The sequence below is a fragment of the Melozone crissalis genome, unplaced genomic scaffold (assembly GCF_028551555.1).
Source record: "Melozone crissalis strain CALT ecotype California unplaced genomic scaffold, PUWL_Pcris_2 ptg000019l_1, whole genome shotgun sequence".
Taxonomy (NCBI): Eukaryota; Metazoa; Chordata; class Aves; order Passeriformes; family Passerellidae; genus Melozone; species Melozone crissalis.
The window spans coordinates 13,139,832-13,161,853 of record NW_026535797.1 but is presented as its reverse complement, the minus strand read 5'-3'; the positions used below and the strand labels follow the sequence as shown (position 1 = coordinate 13,161,853).

At 46.2% G+C, this 22,022-nt stretch overlaps 1 protein-coding gene across 2 annotated transcripts in view; it reads left to right on the top strand.

Moving 5' to 3' along the window:
- Positions 1-21,182, top strand: part of SUFU (SUFU negative regulator of hedgehog signaling) — an 85,050-nt gene extending 63,868 nt beyond the window's left edge. For both annotated transcript variants that reach the window (XM_054277336.1, XM_054277335.1), the window contains exons 10-12: positions 1,312-1,450; positions 14,425-14,493; positions 17,682-21,182. In XM_054277336.1, coding sequence (XP_054133311.1) covers positions 1,312-1,450; positions 14,425-14,493; positions 17,682-17,771 — 298 coding nt within the window. In that variant the 3' untranslated portion in view covers positions 17,772-21,182. The remainder of the gene's footprint in view (positions 1-1,311; positions 1,451-14,424; positions 14,494-17,681) is intronic.
- The last annotated feature ends 840 nt before the right edge of the window (positions 21,183-22,022 follow it).

Here is a 22,022-nt window from a genome sequence, read left to right as displayed (position 1 = left end):
TTTTTACATCCTCCAGTGTCTTTTGACTGCCGAAGCAGGACGGGGTTAGTATAGGGGATTTTTTATTAGTCTAATGCTAGCAACCCTGTGATAAAGAAGGGATGTCTTAACATATTCTGTCAAAGAAATCCTTAAGTTATTCATTCTGACTTATGGACTCAGATAAGTGGTTGTGCAAAACCTGTTTGCAATCAGTTTCTGCATACAAGTGTGGATTTTAGAACAAATTATGTCACATGACTGAAGGAGCAACACATTGTGTGCATACTCTACACATTTTCTTTTGAAGGTTCAGTCTGTGCATATCACTGGCTTCTAGTTTTCCATAATTTCAGCCAGCATTATTTTTAAAATCCCTGTGCAAATGTTCTAGTATCTTAAGATAAAAATGAACTGTCGTGTCAAGGCAAATGATTGTAGGTGATTGAGTTACTTTAGCTTAATGAGTTACATGTTGGTAGTATCAGAGTTATCAGCAGCAGGTGCACACTTGCCTGGGCCTGTTGAGAAACCAGTGGGAAAGTTAATGCAAACATATTTTATTTTACATCACAAATGTGTGAACAGTCTGTCCTGATCAGTTAGCTCATCTGACCAGCAGTAACTCACCAAGCAACTGTGGCTCTGGTAGGCACTAAATATATTACCTGAAGCTCTCCCTCTTGCATGTTAGAAGCCATGCATGGGTGTCACAGATGCTCTGAGCTGACATACAGAGCCATGATTTTCCCTTGCATTGAATGAAAATGCATTCATTTGCATGCAAGGGAAGTAAATGCAAGGGAAGTAATACTGTAGATGGTCATATAAATGGTCAAAACACACTGTGTGTGTTTTCTAGGCATTTGCTTAAGTAATACAGGTGACATTTGTCAAACACCAGTACAATTGATTACTAGGTGTTGTCACAGAAATGAGCCTTCTTAGAAATGTGTCTTCACATTCCTACACAATGTGGAGTCTGAATTCTCTTCTGTAGTTTCCATCTTGCTGGAAAACTGTCAGTCCCCTGCGTTTACATACATCAGCAGCTCATCATGGGGATAGGCATGAAGTGGCTTTAATTGATTCTAGGTCTGTAACAAGGTCCTGAGATTAAGGGGGAAGATGAGGGGTAGCTCCCTGCCTCAGAAGGAGGCTCATCACCTGCTTTTTGGAGTAAATCATTCTTATATTCCTGAAAAATATATATTTGCTGCCTTCAAAATAGTTTCCCATGCTGATGGCAGAAACAATAGTGAAGTATCTCCATTGTTGTGTTGAATGCTGTGCATGCCCTCCCAACTCATGCACGTGTGTTTAATTCCCCAGGGGAAGGCTCTTACATGGACGGCACTTTACATATAAAAGTATTACAGGAGATACAGCAATCACATTTGTATCAACGGGAGTAGAAGGAGCCTTTGCTACAGAGGAGCACCCCTATGCAGCCCATGGACCTTGGTTACAAGTGAGAAAACCTGTCTCCTGACTTTCCCCTTTCCTCCTTTACTGTGACCTAAAAACTATCTTGCTAAGAGCTTATGTTGTTTAAAAGAGTAACAAACCTGTATTTTCTACTGCAACATCTCTCATAGCTCTTGCACAATATTTTCAGTAATTATGACCTCAAAAAATAATGGTGAAATGCTGCTATTTATATTGGTGGAACTCAAAAAGATAAGTGACTGGAAAATTCAGACATCATCTGTGAATACAGTAGTATCCATTTCCTGAAGTCAGTGAACACTTTACAGGCTGTATTTATTCTTGATTTTTTCCAGAAGGGAATTTGGGGAGGCAGAGTGGAATGACCTAAACAAGAATGGAGCCAGGGCAGAAGAGCTGGAAAGCTGTGGGACTGTGATCCTGCAGAGCCAAGATCTCAGTTTGATCATCCCTAACAGAAGAGCAGCACAGAGAGCAATGCCTTTCAGTTTCAGCTCTTTTCTATTGATTCTTTGATAAAAGCTTGTGGTTGCTTGAAGCACCCACACATTTTTGCACCCACATGTTCTTGGTGTCACAGATTTTCCCTGGAAAATCCCCATCTGCTTGAAATTGAGGGTCAGCCCTAGAGCAGTGATGCACTAATGATCTGACAGTGTAGAGCTGTTCTACCCTTGAATTTCTTTATGGTTATAAGCATATTGTGGGAAAAAAAAATCTTGAGGGAATGTGTTAATGCAGAAAAGCCCATTTCTGAGGGACTATGTGTGCAGTATGTCTCTGCCTTTACTGCAACTGTGGCATTCCTGCCTCTCCTTCTGTTTTGAAGACAGGGGGTTGTTTCAGCATTGCAGTGTTGCAGTTAGCCTTCCAATGATTTGTTTTCAAGGCATTCTGTAGTCTGCATTCGTAGGTCTGGAGGACATCATACCTTGGAATCTGTATGACTTGTAAAGGAGCTGATCTCGGCCAGACCCATCTCGTGCAGGGATTTTCAAAGAGCCTGCTTTGATTGTTCTGACTGGAAAGTGCAATGCTCCTATAATGATTAACAGCAAAGAGTCAGGTTTAAGGGTGGGTCATTTGCTGTTGGTTCCTGTGCTTGCCAACATATGATACACAGGATCTTGTGACTGTGTTAACTCCAAACATGGCTGTTTGTTTGCATTTGCATCACATCTTGAAATATATTGATGTGTAGAGTAGTCAGGTAACCTCTAAACAGTGAAGAATGGCAATAATTATGTCACCATACAGACATGTTAACCCTTATCAACCTGCCTGTTTTCATGCCTCTTATTTTGGTGCTGAAAAACGTGTAAGATTTTTGGAGTAGGTGAGATGAAAAGGTGAAGAATTGCTGGCTAAGATGGTAGGGAGGAGAAGCAAGTTCCCTCACTTGTCTCCTACACAAGGCCAGTGCATTGGATCTTCTTGTCTAACATAAGCAGCTCTGCTGCTGGCCCCTGCCCTGTCCTGTGTTGAGTACAAAGGAGGACAGGCTGAAGGGGGAGGAAGGGAGGCTGAAAGCAGCCTGGGACAAGAGGAGTAGCACCCGGTTGTGAGATGTGGGAGTGTCTGAGACTCTTGGCTTAGTATGCAAGGGAAGACTTGATCCGTGCTCAGCCATTCCTTGTGGTGTTGGGAGCAGGGGAGGGGGAGGTTTATGTGGCTTTGCTTCAGAAGTAAAAGAAGTTGTGGTGCATAAAATTTCCAAGGAGGCGAGCTGTGTTTGGTTTAGTCCATTGCAGCCTGGGCTGGCTGAGTTGGCAAGCCCTGCTAAGCTTTCACAGCAAGGCCCAGAGAGGATTTTCCTCCTCCCTTGCTTGGGACCCCAGGCACAGCAAGGAGCTCCAAGGAGAATTGGTGGCTGAAAGCACATTACTGCAATGCAGGGGCATGTTGCAAAGACAAGTAAATGGAGGAACTGTGGAGAAGACATGGCAAGCTTTTCCTCCTATGGACTTTTCCCCTATCTTAGGGTAGAAATAAGAGCCTTAAAAATCCCAGCCTCAACTCTGCAGCAGCCAGAGACTTGCTTTTCTTGAGTCTAAGCTTTGGTGCAGTGAGAGCCCAAACCTGCAGACTAAACACAGTACCTCCTGTTTACATCTTGTGGGATGGAGTGGAGCATGTCCAAGGTGGGACAGGCTGGGGAGCTGCTGTCTATCAGCCCCCGCTGCCCAGGCTGAGCAATGAGCTGAGAGTCACTGGGCTCTGGTGGAGGGTTAGCAAATGACAGGAGTTTGGCAGGTCCCAGCACCATTCCAACCAGACAGGTGTCCATATCACCACCACAGCTGGTACTCAGAGGGAACCATTTTAGCAGTCTCAGCAGAAAAAGTAAGGAGTCATTAGACCAGAGAGATTGTACGCCCCATTTCTATCAACAGTCTTTCCAGGTCACGTTTGAGGCATGTTAGCAGGGGAAGCCTGTCCTGCTCCTGCCCATGCTCTGGGGATGATTAGATTATTTCATTCTCCAGAGCTGTCAAATTGGCACCTTTCCCAAGTACTTGGAATTTTTTTTCATTTAAGTAACATTTAATTAGTTCTAAGAAGCTAAATTCTATTAAAGGTCTAAGCATGTTAGGCTGGTTTATTTCTGAACTCCTTCCACTATGTCATGTATTGTTGAGTAGGGAAATTGCTTTAACTCAGAAATGTACAAACATATTCAAGAAGTCCTCCTTGTTAACACTAGACTCCTGTTTTTATGCTAGTTACTGTGGCAGAGTCTCTGATGTGTAACACTTGAATTAACATTACAGATGATCAAAGGCTTCCGCGGTTCTTTCTTCCACTCCCCCTTCCTCCAGTGCTGTGACTGCAGAGCCCCCACATTGCCTCCTAAGCACCTCTCCTCTGCTTTCCAAGGGGTAGATGTTCCAGATGCACAGGGAAAGGCTGTGCAGGAGTGTCTGGCCCATGCTGGAGGGTTAAGGATGCTGATCATGCAGACAGACTCCAACATAAACTGCCTCACAGTGACATTCAGATTTGTGGTGGAGCGTCCTTGGTCCAACATCTGAGCTGTGCCAAGTGTGCAATTCATCACAGATTGACCTTGTTTGTCTCTAAAACATTCCCAAAGCAAGGTGAGGTTGTGCGTGTGTTCTCTCTCCCTCCCTTACTTTTGTTCCGACAGATGATAGAGACGCTCTGTTGAAATGTGTTACTGATCAAGCCCGTCCCAATAAAGTTGCCTGAGCCTTTAATACATATTAATATTATCCTGGGGTAGTTTGTGTCAAAGCCTGTCAGCATGCATCATCCTTTGGGAATTACCATCATTAAGTCTCCAGTGATGGGAGTCAGGACATGCTTCTGCAAAGCTCCTCTGCTTTTATGTGGAGCTCTCTGCCCGTCTAGCACAAAGCAGGCTGTTCTCCCCTCCTGCCTTGCTCACCTGGACTGCTTACTCTCCCCAGAGGGGAGAAGGAGGTTTGTTTAACTCTACCTTTAGATAATTTCTGCTCCTGCTGCTTTAGGCAGTCATTGTTCTAGGCAGGAAGATGACATTCAAGCCTTTGATCATGTGCAACGTGCATGTTACACATCAGATACTACTGCAGACTCTGACATACAAGCCAATACAGTGCAGTAAAAACAAACCTATAGTTAAAGAGACCTCGTTAACTGTAAAATCTAGCACACAGAATGTAAGAAATATCTCTGCACTTTAGCCTTGCCCCTGTTACACATGTGCATTTCAATGCATTATCTAATTGAAGAATCATACACGTTTTTAACAGAGTGTGCTTGCCTCATTCACTGCACAGAGATGCAGTATGTTTGGGGGATGGATCAGGAGCATGGAGTAAAGTAGACTCTTTCCTAAAGGATTCCCACTTTGTTAAAATTGGAAAGTGTGTAATGAATGAGGCAGGTAACTGCAAAAAATCACAGTAGTCTGATAGTGAAGCCTGTTCAACATTGCCCTGGAGAACTGGGTCCTGTTCCTGCCTCTACTATTCTTATTCCAGAGTCTTAAACTAAAATATTCTCACCTGGCAAGTGACTTTGTGTTCCTCATTTTCTGGATGCCCAGCTCAAACCTGAAGTCTGATCTGTGCTCCCAGCAACAAGAGGAGGTCAGGAAGAATTCCCTTGTGCATACCTCTGTGCTACACAGGACTAAGTGGACTGGAAAACAAGAATCTGCAAGTCTTGAGATGGGCACTCACAAGAAGTAGACATTCAGATTCAACTTTTTCTTCACTTATTTTCCTATGTCTGTCCAGAAGAACATTCTTCCAGTCATCCTGTGAAGAATGCAATGAATTCAGTGCTTGCCAGGCATTCTCCACAGATGAACAGCAGAAACAGTTTCAGGAAGAGATTAAAATTTATTCTTGCAGGTCAGGAGAGAGATAGGATTTCTTTGGGGCAGGGATTCAGCCTGGGAGCTGTGCTCAAAGACCCATGTTCAGTTTCCTGCTCTTGCAGATTTTCTCTGTGACTTTTAAGTCTCTACTTCCTTGAGCCTCCATCCCCCATCTGCTGTACTGAAGACAGCACTTCCCTGCCTTGCAGAAATGTGAGGCCAAGCACGTCAGAGGCTGAGTGGTGGACAGTAAGATTAGGTACTTCCAGTGTTATCCATGCTGGCAGTAGTTGGATGGAGCATACTAAATAAAGGGGAAGAGAGTAGGAGAGAATGGGGAAGCAAGTTGAATGATAATGAAAAGAAATGATGACTAATGCTGCATTCAGTGAGCAGAACCATCCTGAGGACTGAGCAGGGCAGAGGTCTTGCTGGAGAAAAACTGCAGGTGATCCTGTGATTACAGATTTGTTTCATGGGGCAGACACGTGCTGGCGCCAAATTAGCATGGCATCATTTCTGTGCAGCAGTTTCCAAAGTTTTGTATGCCCAATGTCACTCATCTCTGAGTGCAGAGGGTATTTTTTCCAGGTAATTTACTTGGGTTTGGGACTAATCCTGTTAGGCAGGTGGAGGCTATGGATCATTGGCACTTGGCACCCCCTGATTCTCAGCCCAATGTGAGTGTCTCTGTGTGAGCTGAAGAGCTCACAGCAGTGGTTGGGTGTTATCCTCTGGCAGCAGGCACTGCTGGGGGGGCCCTCTTTGCTCACTTCCCTTGCCAGTAGGTCCCCAATGTCCATCTGACAGCATGTGGATGTTAGGGCTGTGGAAATGGGGTTCTCCAGGCTCCTTGCCCTTTGTTGTCCCCAGCTTTGGCATCTGATCTGCCCTTCATCCTGTTTTTCTGTGTCTTTGTCTTCCCCTCTTCCTGGCCCGTCTCTGCTTTCCTCTCCTCCCCTTCATTCAAGATGGAAAATTCCTTCTCCTCCTCCTCCACATGGTCTGATTTCCAGCAGAAACACTGAGAGTGCTGGAGACTTTCCCTGCCATTAGTCCTGATGTGCCTGGTGACATAGCAATCCCTCGCCTCTCAGAGGAATAATTAGAGGAAAAATCACTCCTTAGCTACCTCTGCCCTATTTTGGGACAGAGCTGCCATGGGCTGGGATGTGCTCAATGAAGGAGGACTCCTCATTTCTCATGAAAGCTATGGGCAAACAGTACTTTCAGAGACTTCTGACTTAGCAAAGCATTTTCATGATCAGGAGAAAGACTTTCCCTTGTCCTCCAGAACACTCATTTGCTAATCTTCATCACCCTCTTCATAAGGGGTGTTCTTGTGCCAACAAAATTATCATATGAATTTGCTAGTACTGTCAAAATACACTTTTTCCAAAATACCTCTCTTGATTCCTTTTTCCCTAAAAACCTTTAGAAAAAAAAATCAAAAATCCAGCATGGAAAAATAAGTTGAGGCTTAGGACAGCAAGGTCAAACCTTTCATAGAAAATGTTAAATGTGCCTGTAGGCAGGATAGGTACATGGAAGCCGTGGGAAGCATCCAGCATGCAGGAGCTATCAACATGTGCTATCTATGCTGGCAGTCACAGCAGAGAGGGGATTACTGTGAGCAGGGTCATGGGGGATGATCCATTCTTTTGGTTTGGCAACCTAAGTGAAAAATCTGGGAAAGAAGATCAGACTGAGCCCAATCTTTAAATATTTTCAGTTTTTCTTGCTGAAACAAAAGCCTTAAAGAGACCAAAAGCTGAAATAAAATCCTTTTATGTTGAATGAAACCAGAAATAAGAAATAAGAAAGTTTTCTTCAATAAAAACAGGAAAAAAAAATCTGGTTTTGCAGAATAGGGCTGGAGGTGTTAGGAGTTTGCCTTCTCTAATCAATATTTAAGGGATATAATGCTTGCATAGGATATGAGAAACTCATACTTTATTTCTTTTTTAAATTTGAACCCCTTTTTCTACTTCTTTGCTTTATGGGCACCACAGCTATAGGGTATTTTGGTTCTTCCTCAGCTCTTCCAATTGGAGTTCTTCCACATCATATAAAACACTGAATTAGTCACAGAGACAGAGTGCACAAGAGAATGACTTTGTTCCGGTAGAGTCAGGACATTCCCCTGGAAATGAGCACATCTGGTTCTTTTCTCTGCTCAACCACATGTTAAATCATTTATGCACATTGGCATAATGGCAGCAACAGAGGTTCAAAGCAACATTTGAAAGAGCTACTCTGATGCTGAAGATGCTCACTTGTAAGTGGTAGCTATGGGTCATGTCCTCTCATGAAGACATAGCCTTGATTTTTGGTGTCCCCACACTTGAATACATGTGTTATTCCTAGCATGGGGAGTTTAGGAACACCCACAAGCTGGTTTGAGTTGTGTACAACTACGGCCTGCTCTTCACCAAAGCAGTTTTATGTGTCTACTCATGAAATTATTTTTCAGAATGTTTTGAATGGCTTCCCCCAAATTCTTGAGCAGGTCTTGGAAATGTAAGCTAGCAGTTTTTCAGTAAGTTTATCAAGTACTCCAAACACTCCCCAAAATCTTATTGCATTATCCCTTTGTGTTCTTCTCCCTCACAGCTGAATGAGACATTTCATCTGGGGTAGAAATGCACCGTTAGAACATGATAATCTTCCCAATGTCAACTCTCCTGCAGCAAATTCTCTAGTACTTTGTCCAGGCTAGTTTTGGATGAGTCAGGTTCTTTCATCCTTCTTAATCTGACTGGCTGTCTATCCTGCCACGTAATACCCCTCCCTTGCCATTCAAAGGAGACTTTGATTTTGGCTACTTTGTGTAGGTTGTCTTCCACCCACTTAGTGCATTCCTTGAAATGTCTGTTCTTCCTTTGCTTTTTCTCTCTGAAAGAATTGGATTTGCCTGTTGTCTTGGCTTCCCTGACAGCCCTTTCCCCAGCTGAGCCAAATTGTATGTATTGAATCAAAGAAACCTTGTCTGCCTGATAAGTCTCATCAGTCTGGGCTTTAAGGAGCTCAGGTCCTCGGGATCAACCTTGTGACCAAGAATGTCATTAAAAGATCCCACAAGGTCAAAATCTTTCAGTGTCATCCTATATTTTCTCTTCTGGGATTGTAACATCATGGTGTGAAGCAATAGGGTCCCTGAGGCATCTGTGAGTGGATGTTTCTCTTTTACAAGGGGGGTTGTGAATCTCCTGCAGGAGCAGCAGTGGAATTTCCCATCAGAGGTGTTTGTTGCAATACTGGTAGCTTTGAGGCTGTAGTGAGAGCTGTGATGGATTCAGGCAGCAAGGTGGCCTTTTCAGACAGTGTCAGGGCTGGCCTGAACAAGACCTCTGCTCTGAACCACTTGCAGCTTGAGCAAAGCAGTGCAAAGAAGCCAGGTCAAGGAGAGAGCAGAGAGGTGGGCTAGGGGCTGCCTGTGGCACAACACAATCCCCCCATTAGGGGATTTTATTGGTGGAAGTTTTACTGGGAAAGGCTGACACAGTTTAACTTAACTTTTTGTTATGCTGACAACAAGAATTAAGCTGAAACATTTTCAGGGCAAAGGACTCATAAAAGTTGCTGGATATTTGCAGATGTAACAGATGATTTGGCTTAGGATACAACTGTTCCACCTGTTCTAGGCGTAGCACCAATGGATGAACAGTTTCTTACAAGGGTTGGTGTGGTTTACATAAGGGTTTATTGCAATGTGTCCTCACCTTCTCCAGCTGGACATACAGGCCATCTCTGTACTAAGTCCAGAACTAATAAAACATGGTTTCCTTTCTTTGACAAACCTGCTAGAAAAGCAACTTGCAGTGTTTAATGCAAACAGAGCACTAGGGCAAAGTGTGTGATTGTTTGGTTTTTTCCTAGGTAGGCAAGAAAATTGAGTATTATCAGTGAAAGCCTCTGCTTCAATGTAGCTGGGCCATTTATTTGCTTGTGTCTTGCCCTGGGCAAAGCATCTTTCCTTAAGTTGGACAGAGGTGCAGCTTGATTCCTATCTCAGCCTCTGAGAGTCTTCCTTGATCAGAGTCTTGCCAGCTGTGCCAGGCATTCAGCGTTGGTGTGACCTCTGTCCCCAGGAGCCTTTCCTGAGCTGAGAATGTCAATCCCTTATGGCAGCGTTGAACCCTGTAGTGAGAGATGGGGAGTTAACTGTGGGGTGGTACTTGTAAGCTGACTATAAAATCTTTAATGTTTTACTAAGCACCAGGTGCTTTCAAAGTCAGCCAAACTCATCTGGAGCTCCATGATCTTGTGTGCACTTTTAGATTTCATCCATTTTCATATGCCTGCAGCTGAGTACCTGTAACAAGTCATGATACAGATTTCTCTGCCAGATGTGAGTATGAAAGCTTCAGCACAGAAAGCTTCAACACAAACTCCTTGAGGTGACCCATAGGTGAGCCCTGTGAATAAGAAGTAGATTTCAGCAAGCTCAGGTGAGACTTGCCACGAGAGGGAGACAGCATGTGTTCCCTGAGCACATCCACCTGAATGAGACAGCCTAGCCTGGTTTTCTGAACATGTCTGGACACTTGCAGCTGTTAGTGAAGTGCTGAGAACCCAAACTTTGTACTTCAGTTGTGTGGTAGGTACCTGTGATAGAAAACAGGGACTTATCTTCTGGCTGTTGTCATCTTCCGAGCATCTGTGGCATGACTCAGTGCCACAAAACACAGAGCAAATGGAATCCAGATCTGCTGGCAGTGGTTTAGCACATGTCCAGGCCTCTCTAGGTCAGGTCTGGGAGATCCTGGTGCGAGCAGGACTGTGCAGCACCCAAGGAGTTGTTTCAGGTACCCGCAGCTGGCTGGCAGAGCCATTCACTATTCATACTGCAAACAGCCATTGCTCAGGCGGAGCTGCACCCTGTGACCAGCTTTGGCAGGCTGGGTGTTTGCACAGGGCTGTGAAAACACGGTGCTGTGAGACTAGGCTGCTGCAGCACCCAGGACACCTGATCAGGACTACTCCTTTGCTTCCTCAGCACCAGCTGAGAGATTTCATGGGAGAAGAGGCTCGTTCAGTGCACATGGGATGGCTTCGTTTGCCCTCCAGATTGTGTCGGCTTTTCCCATGGCTGCAGCACAACAGTGGGGCTCTGTTTTCCTTTGGGAAGGGAATAAGCTGCTTCATCATTGTGATCTCTGTGTAGTGTCCTGTTGATAAGATCAGTCAACAGCATCAGAGGAAAACTCAGATTCAGTTCTGAAGTATAAAGTGAGTGAGGCCTATTTGTTTAATTTGAGCTTCTAAGGTTTAAATCCCAGAGGAAATTAAATTAGGTGCCTAGAGCAATGGCAGTCTGTCATGTTTATTTGCTGGGAATGTCACCTTTAATATCATGCACATACAACGTGTGTGTGTGTTAATGTAATGGGGTATCATACTGTGCAGGAGCAGGCATGCTACAAGAACTGGAAATGTGAAATATTGTGAGTGAGGGGTGCTGAGATAGGATTGGATTTATTCTCAGCCTTGTCCATAAGACTCACTCACCAGCACAAAGGTGGTTTAGCTAATTGCAGGTGGGGATGGCAGCCTGATCTATATATGAGCACAGGCATTAGTGCTCTTGGGCTGTTTTGATTGGGCTACTTCTAACAGGAGAAATCTTGTCTAGATGTGAATCCAGCATGACAATATTTCTTGCTTCCAAGCCCTCTTAAGCAGTTGGTGTCCTGCTGGCACATGCCTTCCCCCTACATGCTCAGGAGAACCTCAAGAGTGCCAGTTTCCTGTGTTGTGGGACGTGGCTGTTTGTACATTTGGTTACACCTGCACTTTGGAGTGTCCCTTCTTCTCCAGGAAGGAAGGCAGGTCTCCCCAGCAGTGTGGGGTAGTAGCATTTGGGGTGGGTTTTTTTCTGACTTGGACTGTTAAGGACAGGCTCTGAGACACACACTCTGTGTGTGAATGTCACTGCAGCAGTTTGTCACTGCAACCTGTGACACCTGCTGACCTCCAAAGTTAACTGTCCCTGCAGGGCTTGCAGAAGGCGCTGATCTTTCCTCACGTGCTGCACAGAGCAGGCTGCCATTGCTTTGAGCCCCCAAATGCAGCTGAGCTGAGCTGTGGTCTCCTGTCTCGCTCCACTTGTCAGACCTTTCAGGGAGCCAGTTCAGCTCAGTGCCTCAGTGGAATTTGTGCTTCTATTTCAGCTGGATTACCAAAATTCATGAGAGAGGGCAGTGAGCTGTAGACAGGCTCAGCCATCTTCAGGCATTGTACCCCAGTTTCGATGCTAGGCACACTGCTTCATGTAGGTTTGTCCTTAGCCAGGACCTGACCTGTCCCCTCTTTCATTCTCTCCACCCTTTGCTGTTTACCCCTGCATAGCCTGTCTTATCTTCCTACAGCCTCAGAGCAGCTGGCTGCCTTGCACACGTGGCTCCCATTTCTCTCCTGCCTGTGGCACCTTGGGAGTGCCCAGGGGTCTTCCTGCTGTGCTTGACTTCCAGTCTCCCTGCCAAAGCTGCAGCTCCTCATTCCTGCTCTCTCACCCATCCCAACCTCTGGCATTTTTGCTCATCCGTGGATGGCTGAATATTCATTTCCTCCTGGCCTGATTGCTGTGAATACCAATTCCTCCTCCTTTTTCCGGCTGTTCTGTAGATTTTGATGTCTGCCAAATTGTTTTCGTTCCCTCACCCCACTGCAGACTGCACCTCCGCAGAAAGCGATCCTCTCGGAGCACAGCCCCAGCTCCCCACCCAGCCCTTCCTCCTGAGCTGAGTGATCAGGTTGCCCTCCTGCCTCCAACAGGGACAGACTTCTCCCTCCTCCTCCTGCAAACAGCCAGCAAATGAGTGTCTCCAGTTCAATGGCAGAAGAGTTGCAGGCCCCTGCAAGGAGACTGCAGCAGTTTGCGGTGGCACTGCGTGTTTCACTGCAATGTTCCTCAGCTTGCCAGTCTGCAGATTGGTGCCAGGTTGCAGAGTCCTGTCCAAAGCAGCAAGCTGCTGGCTCCAAGCTGAAGCAGAGCTTTTCAGGCTCAAGGTATGATCAGAAAAGCCTGGTAAAGGTGCCTGCATTCATGCTGAGCAGCTTGGTCATAAACCCTGGCCTGGAGCCTGCTGCGGGTTGAAGCTAAGTGAAGAGGGGAATGTAGTGGAAAGGGGAGGTTGTGGTTCCATCATCCCCCAGGAAATCTGTGTGTAGTGGCAGCAGTGTGACAATGTTGAGGGGAGAGGACTGCAGACACCTTGGATTTAGATTTAGTGGTTTTTGGATCTCTTGTCTTGCCCAAAAAAAGAAGAAAGGAGACGAGAGTATTCAATTTCTCTTTCTGTCCAATAGTCCTGCTTATGTGTTGCCAAAATGGAGCCCAGAGGCTTCCACTTGCCCATGGCATCCTGTCATCACTCACTCTCCACTGTCCCTAAGCAGCCAGTGGGCACAGGAGGTGGCCTTCCTGCAGGGCAGTGGGACAGCCTGGCTGCCCCTCTGCCACATGTGAGGTGGAGAGCAGTGCAACTGGCTACTTGGCTCGACCACTGTTTGGTGCTAGAACAGTCCCTTCTCTGGAGCACAGGGCTCATGGCTGGGAAGAACAGGGAGAGGAAGGGTGAGAAAGGGGGCATGGGAATGGTGGGCTCTTCTGGATGGAAAATAATGCCAGAGAGGAGGAAAGGGTGGACCAGAGGAAGGAAAGGAGGAGCAGAGGGAAAGAAACAAACCTGTAGGCTAAAATGGAAATAATAATCCACTGGATGCTGCTGCAACCTAACTCCCAGGAATGCTGCTCCAAGGCCCCCTCACTGCGTGGGGATGTTTGCCTGGTCCTGCACGGCCGTCTCTGCTCCTGTGCCAAGCCAGCTGTCCTGCCTGGAGCTCTGGCCTTTGCGGCTCTTGTGGAGAGGGCAGGATGTGTTTGCTTTTGCCTATCACATATTTTTTTAAAGAGGGTGGGAGTTCCTCTGCTTGAATTTCCAGGGCTGATTTCCCCCATGATGTTTCTGGTTTCTGTGATTTGGGGGACTCCATGGAGCTGGGGTCGTGGTTCTCATCCAGGACTTTTGACTTGACAGCAGCTGTTTTCTTGGACTGCTTCATGCTTGCCAGCCTGCTCTGAGGTGAGCCAAAAGCTTTCCCAGCACAGGCACGCAGGATGGGCATTTGCCATCACAATATGGGGGTGCCTTGTGTGGGCACCTCTGGGAACACTTCCCACACCCAGCATCTGGTTCATGTGAACAATGTGCTGTACTGGGGTCAGGCCCTTCCCCATGCTCAGAGCACCAGCTCTGTATGGATCTCTGTCTCTTCCTATGCTGCTATTTCCTGATTAAACTGTGAGCTTGACTTCAATGGATCAGATGAAAGTGGCTGTCTCCCACTGTCTCTCCAACAGTTGTTATCTTGACCCTTTTTCCTCCTTCCCCACTCTTTCTGTCTAAAGCCAAGCCTCTAATTTTAGACCAAGGGAGATAATTGAGGGTCAAAAAAGATTGCTGTGTAATTTCAACATTTTTTTCAGTGGTTGGGGTGGAAGACAAAGTTAGGAGCTCCTTGCCCTCAAACCTTTGTATTGCGGTAAAGAAGGACATATGGGAAGGAGTGAGTTGGTACAGTCTGCTCCGTGCAGAATTCATGCTGTTCCTGCAATTAGCTAAAACTAAGAGTGTAAAGCATAATATACTGTATTTCCTTTGCAGATCCTATTGACTGAAGAGTTCGTAGAGAGAATGCTGGAAGATTTAGAAGATCTGAATTCTCCAGAGGAAGTAAGGCTGCATCATTCCTGTATCTTCCATGTACTGTCCCAGAGAGCTCAGCCCATCCTGCAGCTTGTCTTTGATCCTCCCCTCAGCCTGCAGGCTGCAGCCCTGCCCCATCCATAGACTTGAGGCCATGCTAAGCCTTCACTATTAACTTCTGCTGTGAACTACTGAGGCACTGAGAGAAGGGATTGCAAGAAATACAAGACAGGGATAGGTATTAAGAGAGACTCTGTGTTTTGATTTCCATCAGCATCTCTTCCAGCAGAGTATCTGAGCACCCCAAATGAAAGCAGTGCAGCCCCTGGGCCAGGTGGCAGGGTTTCCTCCATGCCATGCATAGATGTAGTCCTCACCAGCAGCTCCTAGCACATCACCTTACCTTCCCTGCTTTCAGAAAGGCTGAAAGTGGTGGTAGCACATATACTTTTGAACAATCTGTTGTATGGGCCTCCTTTAGTGGGTTTGGTAAGCAGGCAGGGCTGTTTCACATCTGCTACTTGGCCTTCACCTGCTGGCCCTGCACGGTGTGTGAAGGACCATCACCAGTCTGGAAGCATTACAGCAACAGCCAGGGGGGCTTTATAAAGCTGGTACTAAACTTCCCACCGCCATGTGATCTCTTCCTGGGGAACATTTAACACCCCGTCTCCCATGCATGCCATATAAATATTCTGCTTGACTTCAAAGATCAGTGGCAGAAATGACATGTAATATTTTTAATCCCATTTTTTACAGCTCCCTGCAGACTCTAAAGAAACTTTCCTTGGCTTGTAGAACAGCCCTCCCATCCCTTGCTCTGCTCCCCTCCCCCCAGGAAAATCTCAGGGCTCTAATTGTTTAATCCAGAGTTGACTTAATGCCAGGGTGTTCCTCACTGTGTGAGTGAGGGGAGCATGCTGCTGGCTGTGCAGTGACTTTCAAGCCAGCTTTTATCCAGTTAAACCTAATCCAAAGCTCATTTTTGCTAGTGACATGGAAGCCCAGGAGCACTTTGGTTTGAAGGCCCTTTAGTGAAGGCTTTGGACGGCTCGTGTTCCTTCACTGTCCATTGAAGCAAAGAGCATGGCAGCTCCTGGCACAGCAACAGGGTGTTTGGTTCCCACTCACTGTGACTTTGCTGAATTAAAAAGTGAAAAACAAACAAATGCAAAGGATGACTTCTCCAAGAGGATTGCTTTGGAACCACTGCTGTTTATAAAAAGGAAAATACTTGAGATGAAATGTGATCTTTCAGCATCCAGATTCCTCCAAGGATTTGTAACTTGCAGGATTTGGGTCGGGCCAACTGAAAGCATTCCTCAGCAGGCCTGACTGTTGCTGATGATGTTCATGTGGTAGAATGAAGCACTGTGAGGAGTCTTTCCTTTGCCACATAAAGAACCACCTGTGTTAAGTGAAATTAAGTGTAATCATCTGTCTGAGTATCTTTACATGTTTTTCACATGTCCTAGACAGCAACTCAGAATTCTCTGGGCTGTGCAGAGCCAGTAGATTACATGGTGCAAGCTATACACAGGGCTTGAGTTTATAAAAAAACTTGAATAGGACTTGAGCTGTTTGTTTCCTAGAGGATAACAAACAGGAGTTTGTGGTGGCCTCTATCCTGAAGAATCCTCCTGCTGTGCCCCCAGGTCATGGATCAGACCACGAACCATCAGCATATTAAGGTCCATGGGTACTAACTGCAGGTTACCCTCATGGGCAGCTGCAAATGGAGCAAGATCAGGAGCAAATTCATTTTAGAGACACCCTTGCTGTGGAGCAGGCAGCTGGAGGGGATCTCCTTTAGCAGGAGCCTCAAACTGAGCCTGTGTTGGTGCCCATCAGAAACAGGGTGCTTATAGGAAGAAAGACAAGTAATTGGATAAAGACTGATGATTTCCAGTCGCTATCCCCTTGTACCAGCTCTCTTATTCAAGCAGCCCTGGGAAGCCTATGTGCTGCTGACCTGAGTCTGAGGATCTCCTAGGAGAGGACCACTGTATCCATAACCATCCTGAATTAGCCACTTCCAGGGCAGATTGTCACTGGTGGTGTTGGGTCCCCACGAGATTCCTGCCTGGGAGTCCCATCAGGGTGTCAGGGAGTATCACAGGGCAAGGCAGTGCAACACACTGAATGCAGTACAGTTTTGAAAACAAAATGAGCCTGCAAACAGGCTTCCAGAGCTATCCCCCCACCATGGGATAGCTGTGTTTTGGGTCCTTAGGTTGGCCACTGAGATTGCATAAAATGCCTATGCAGAGCTGGTTGCCATTCAGCTGTGGACGAGGCAGATTTGTGGCCTAAGAGATTCCACCCCACACCTTCACCCCCACTCCACAACTGTGTTTGAGAGACCTGTGTGAATGCTTGGGCACGGGTCACGTCGTTGTGAGAAGGGTTGGTGGTAAGGCTCCTTGCAGCTCTGTCCCTGAATTGGTTGTGTTTGTGTTGATGTTGGGGTGACTTCCTAGCCCGAGCAGAAGCATCAGGATGGGACCGGTGGACTTGCCTTGTTTGGGAAACATTGGCCACAGACAGTGCTGTGTAAACCAGACTAGGGCAAAAAATCTCCCTTCTGTGTGCTTCAACCAGTGTTTGCAAAACAGCCTGAGCAGCTGAGTGCCTGTGTGAGCACAAGGCATTGTAGGGCTCTGTGAGGCCTTTGTGCCAGAGGTGGGAAGGACTGCAGCAGGAATGCTGTGCAGGCACATTGGCTCTCCCCAGCCAGGGCAGCACAGTTTGCCTGTCACCAGAGAGCTCTGATGGCTCACCTACATTCCACTCTGAACAGCAGGGGTTTGAAAGCTGCCCTCAGACTCCCTTTAAAGCAAATGTGGGCTCTGGGGGCTGGGCTGGGTGAAAGAAGAGGGAGGTGGTTAGATAGGAGGAAAGACACTTCTGCTGCAAATCTTCTGAGAGGTTGGGAAGTGGAAATAGTGATGGGGGCAGAAACACTCCAAAATTCATCTGATGAAATAAGCAGCACTTGGGCTGAAAGCTCACAACTTTACTTTGGCAGCTGAGACAGGCCACATTATCTAATGTCCACTGCTGTCCAAAACATACCGATGGGGAAATGTTTTCTTAGTGGCCTCTTGTTTTAAAAAATAATAATAACATGGGACTGCCTGCCTTTGCAACAATTTTGTTTTTTCTGTGCAGATTGTAGTGATATGCATTAATTGGTTCTCTTTACTGTCTTACAGTTTAAACTTCCAAAGGAGTACAGCTGGCCTGAAAAGAAACTGAAAGTTTCCATCTTGCCAGATGCCGTGTTCGACAACCCACTGCATTAGAGCTGAATTACACTATTCTAACAACTGGGAGAGCCAAGTTACTGTCCATTACCCAGTGACTCACAGGATAATTAATGCAGTAAAAACTCTGCCTGCAAATAAAAAGAGTTTGCTGCACAACCACTGCAAACAGAAGAGGAGCTACTCAGCACCAGCCCAGACCGAACTGAGCCCTTTCCTTTATCCTTCCCAAGGCTGAACTCTCTGGGAGCAGCCTGCGTATGTGTGAGTGCGAGTGAGAAATATTTAACTATGAAAATTAGTAGTAAGGATCCTTTCTCTCTCCTAGCTGCAGAACTCCCCTCTGCCTTAGCCCAGGGTGTAGACGCTCTGCACGCCTGTATTTACACATACATTTCTGCCAGGTGCGAGCCTATAATCCGTGGATTAAATGTTCTTTACGTGACTCTGGAGTCCTTTTGTTAGCCAAACTTTTACTGACTGCAGAACTGTTCTTCCATGTGCTATTTTTTTTTTCTTTTTAGAAACGGAATGGTATTTCCCCTGTTTAAAGGAGGCCAAAAGCTCACATGCTTGAAGCTGAACAGATTTAAAGATGAACTTTCTAGTTCAGTCAAGAAAAACAAATCCAGATCCTCCCTGCCCTCAAATTAGGCATGTTTTAAGTGTTGGTCTTGGTGCTATTAGCTATGGTATCACTGCAAACAGAGGCAACTTTATTCTCGTGCATCCTGTCCTTGTGCCTGAACCCCAGGGAAGGTCGCAACCTCTGGTTTTGCACAAGCAGGAGGAAGAAAGCTACCGGGGCGGGGGAGATCTCCTGTTTACAGTGTGTTTATCTTTAAAGAGATACTGTCAAGTATTTTTTCCTTGCTATTGTACAGAATTTGAGAAGCTAGAAAGGACATTTGTTCACAGGGACAACTTCAGCAGCTCTGCAGGACCGGGGGGCTGCTTGAAAGCATGTGAACTGGAGATCTCTGCTGCCCTGGCACAGCAGAAAGGAGTCTCAGCCTCAATGAAGCCAACTATTCTCCCTGTTCCAGGAGGGTTGTGTCCTAGTGCAGCTCCATTTTCCCCTCTAGCCTCGCTGTGGTGGCTCTTGTTGCTGACCTTCCTCCTTTCAGATGGGTTTGAATTGTAAAGCATCAAAACCAGTTTGAAAAGACACTCTCTAGATCTCTGTGGCTTCCTCCTTGGAGCAAAAGGAGCGTGCAGAGGAGCTGGTCTCTGCAGTGCCAGGTTGTGTCTCTGCATCAGCTGCTGGCCCTGTGGATACCTGCAGCAAACACCGCAGCTTTACCCCCTGCTGCTGCTGCTGCTGCAGGGTGTTTCTGATGCATATTCCCCAGCCTTCCTCTGCCCATTGTCTTTTGGTGACAACTCTTCACTCCTTGTCGGGGGAGGTGCAGCTTTCCTTACACCCCTTTCTGCCTGCAAGATAACTGGTGGTTTATGCGCACTTGCTGTGTGATCCTAATGCAAGTACAACAAAAGCTTTTAACACTTAACTCCCCTGATCAAACAGCAAAGTCCAGGAGGCCTCACAGTGCCCTGGGGTCGGTTTTCTGTTTGTTTTCTGATTTAATTTCTTCCCAGCACAGTCAGCTTTGATGTTTTCTGCATATATTTGAGGCTGGTTAATGTTGGTCAAGAAGCAGAGCTAGGAGCCACAAAGCTTTCCTTGGACTTGCTACAGAATTCCTCTGTGGCCTCAGGCAAGTCACTCAATGTCTCTCTGTGCAGAGAGGGTGACTATTGACTAGAGGGCTGTAGGACCTACCGAAGCATGCCAGGGTTTGCAGGGGAGGGCGTGCTTTGTGTACAAAGTAGTATTTGTATTATTATAATTGTTTTTATATTATAATTTAAGGCAGGCCAAATGCAGGGTCCAACACTGCTCTGCAGAACCTTCCTTTCTGCAAAGCAATGAAAGCAATTTACATGTAAATGAGTTTGTCATTTTGTCTGAACTCAGAGGATCATCTTAAAATCCTGCTGTGAAAGAGCAAACTTTCAGATATCTGCATGTGCCAGCCAGAGTGATTTCTGTGCTGTGGCAGGCTGCATTCATCCATGGGATCTCTTGGCCAGTTTTCATTGTCCTGGTTAGCACTGAGCATCCCTTCTGCACTGTAGATGTATGTGCAAGGGACAGCATGGGTGGGAAAGTGCCATGAAAACCTACCAGTCCAGCTTCAAGAACACTGTGCCCAAGTGTCCCACCACAAGATAATGGGCAAACAGATAATTGTGGCAGTGGGGAAAAGGCAAGGGCAGCAATTACAATTTTGTCCCAAAGCCATCCAACAGTAGCCCATGGATGCTCTTGCACGAGCTTGCTGGGGGTGCTGCAGCAGAGCTGGCCTGTTGCCACGATGCTGGCTGCTCTTCCTTGTTTCCAGATGCTAGCTCTCATTAAAAGGAGTTTAAAATCCACATCTTGGTGGAGAAGGGACATTTGGAAGGTCAATTGTTGCTATTCCTGCAGAGATCAGCACGGGGCAGAGAGAAGTCCATCAGACCCTCTCTGGGCCCTGACACACATCTGGAAAGCTTGGGACCTCCTGCGCTATGAACTCTTGGAGCCTTCACGGCAGGGATCTGGTGCTGTATGCAGGGAAAGCACCTCCTCCAAGCTGGCTCGTGCTCCAGTTCTGCCTTTCTCATGCAAGTGTTTTCCTCACTGTATTTACTCTCATCAGATGCTCTAGGCTGGGTTTCCATTGACTTCGGAGGGAGCACGCTGAATGCATGTGATAATCCACCCAGTATCCTTGTGTGTGTGTGTATTTTTGTTCCATGTCATGTATTTATATATAGTTCTGTGTATTTGAGTTATGAACAGGTGGCATGCCAGAAATGTCTATTTCTGAGACACTTTCTCACAGATCTTTGCTGGTAGCCAGATAACAATTGAGGGGGGAAGGCTTGAAGGGAAGGAAGTGAAATCTTCCTATTTAGGTAAGGGGGGAAATATTAGACAAATAATTGCTAAAATAGAATTCTGTGTCTTATTGTTAGAGCAGCTATGAGAACCTGGTGAAAGTCAGCCCTTAAGCTCCCTGGTCATGTTGCTGCCTCTCAGCAACTCACCTAAGAGTAAGAAAGTTGCAGTTACTCAGGATCCTGAAGAGCTGGGCAGCCACAGGACATCCCCTCGCGATTCACATCAAGTTTGCAACCCTGCCAAAGGCTTACTCACTGGCAAGTAAATGAGATGTGAAGTTTGGATATTTTCATCTTGGGGCAAGAGGGCATGTCTGTGTGTGAATGAAATGGAAAAGAAACCTTTGTATTTTAGTGAGCAAGTAGTTTGAAAGAGGGAAGTCATCAGTGCTAATAAATACCACGGTGTTTTTCTAGCCCAAACCTGATGAGATGGTAGAACCACTGGTGGCAATTTTTTCTTGATTGTGTAGAAGGCCTCTGAAGCAGGTTTGTATGGACCCAAAACCTTTGGGGCTTGTGTTGGCTAAAGACAGTAACCTGGATGGAAATGAAAGCAGTTTAGAAGCAGGATTTCTCTCTCTTGAGAAAATCTGGCAATGCAGGTCAATTCAGATATTTGGAAAGATGAAGAGCCTTGAAAATCCAGCATGTGACAGCAATTCTGAAACAGGAGAAGTCTTAAAAGCCAGGACTACTCTCTCTCTCTCAATTTCTGATTAAAAACAGGACAAGGAATGTATAATTTCAGTATTAAAGTATGTAGGGTGTGATCTGAGCAGAGCAGTCAGTCTTGTAGCTGCTGTAACCATATTTTCAGTGGCTTAGATGGATGGTGCCTGCTGTGTCTAATTCTTTGAGGATGGTGTATATTGGTTTTACTCTACATGGAATTGCCAACAGTGATTTGAAATTATATTCTGAAGCTCTTCTCTTTAAATATTCAGTTGCTCTTGGATGGCTTTTGAAATTACGCCATCAGGTCATCAAATGGTCTTGGGAGAAGTGAGGGTTGTGTTGTTTTTCATCTGGGACCAGTAGAAATATTTTTTTAAAAACCCAAAACACTTGAAAGCAATGCTTGGCTCTTCCCTCCTCCTAGGTTGGCATCCAGAGTCCATGTCCTGCTTTGCCAGCTTGTACCTGGCCAGGGCAGGGCAGCATCACATCAGGTGGGGAGCAAAGCTTCAGGCCAGAGCAAGCCCTTAGACCATGAGTCCAGTTTTCCCCTAGCCCAGAGCATGGCCTTGTGCCTTCTGGCTTCACTGTATCAAGTCTTGGGGCTGTATTCAGCCCCTACTCCATCTGGGCCAGGTGAGGAAGGGTTCCAGCACCAGGAGA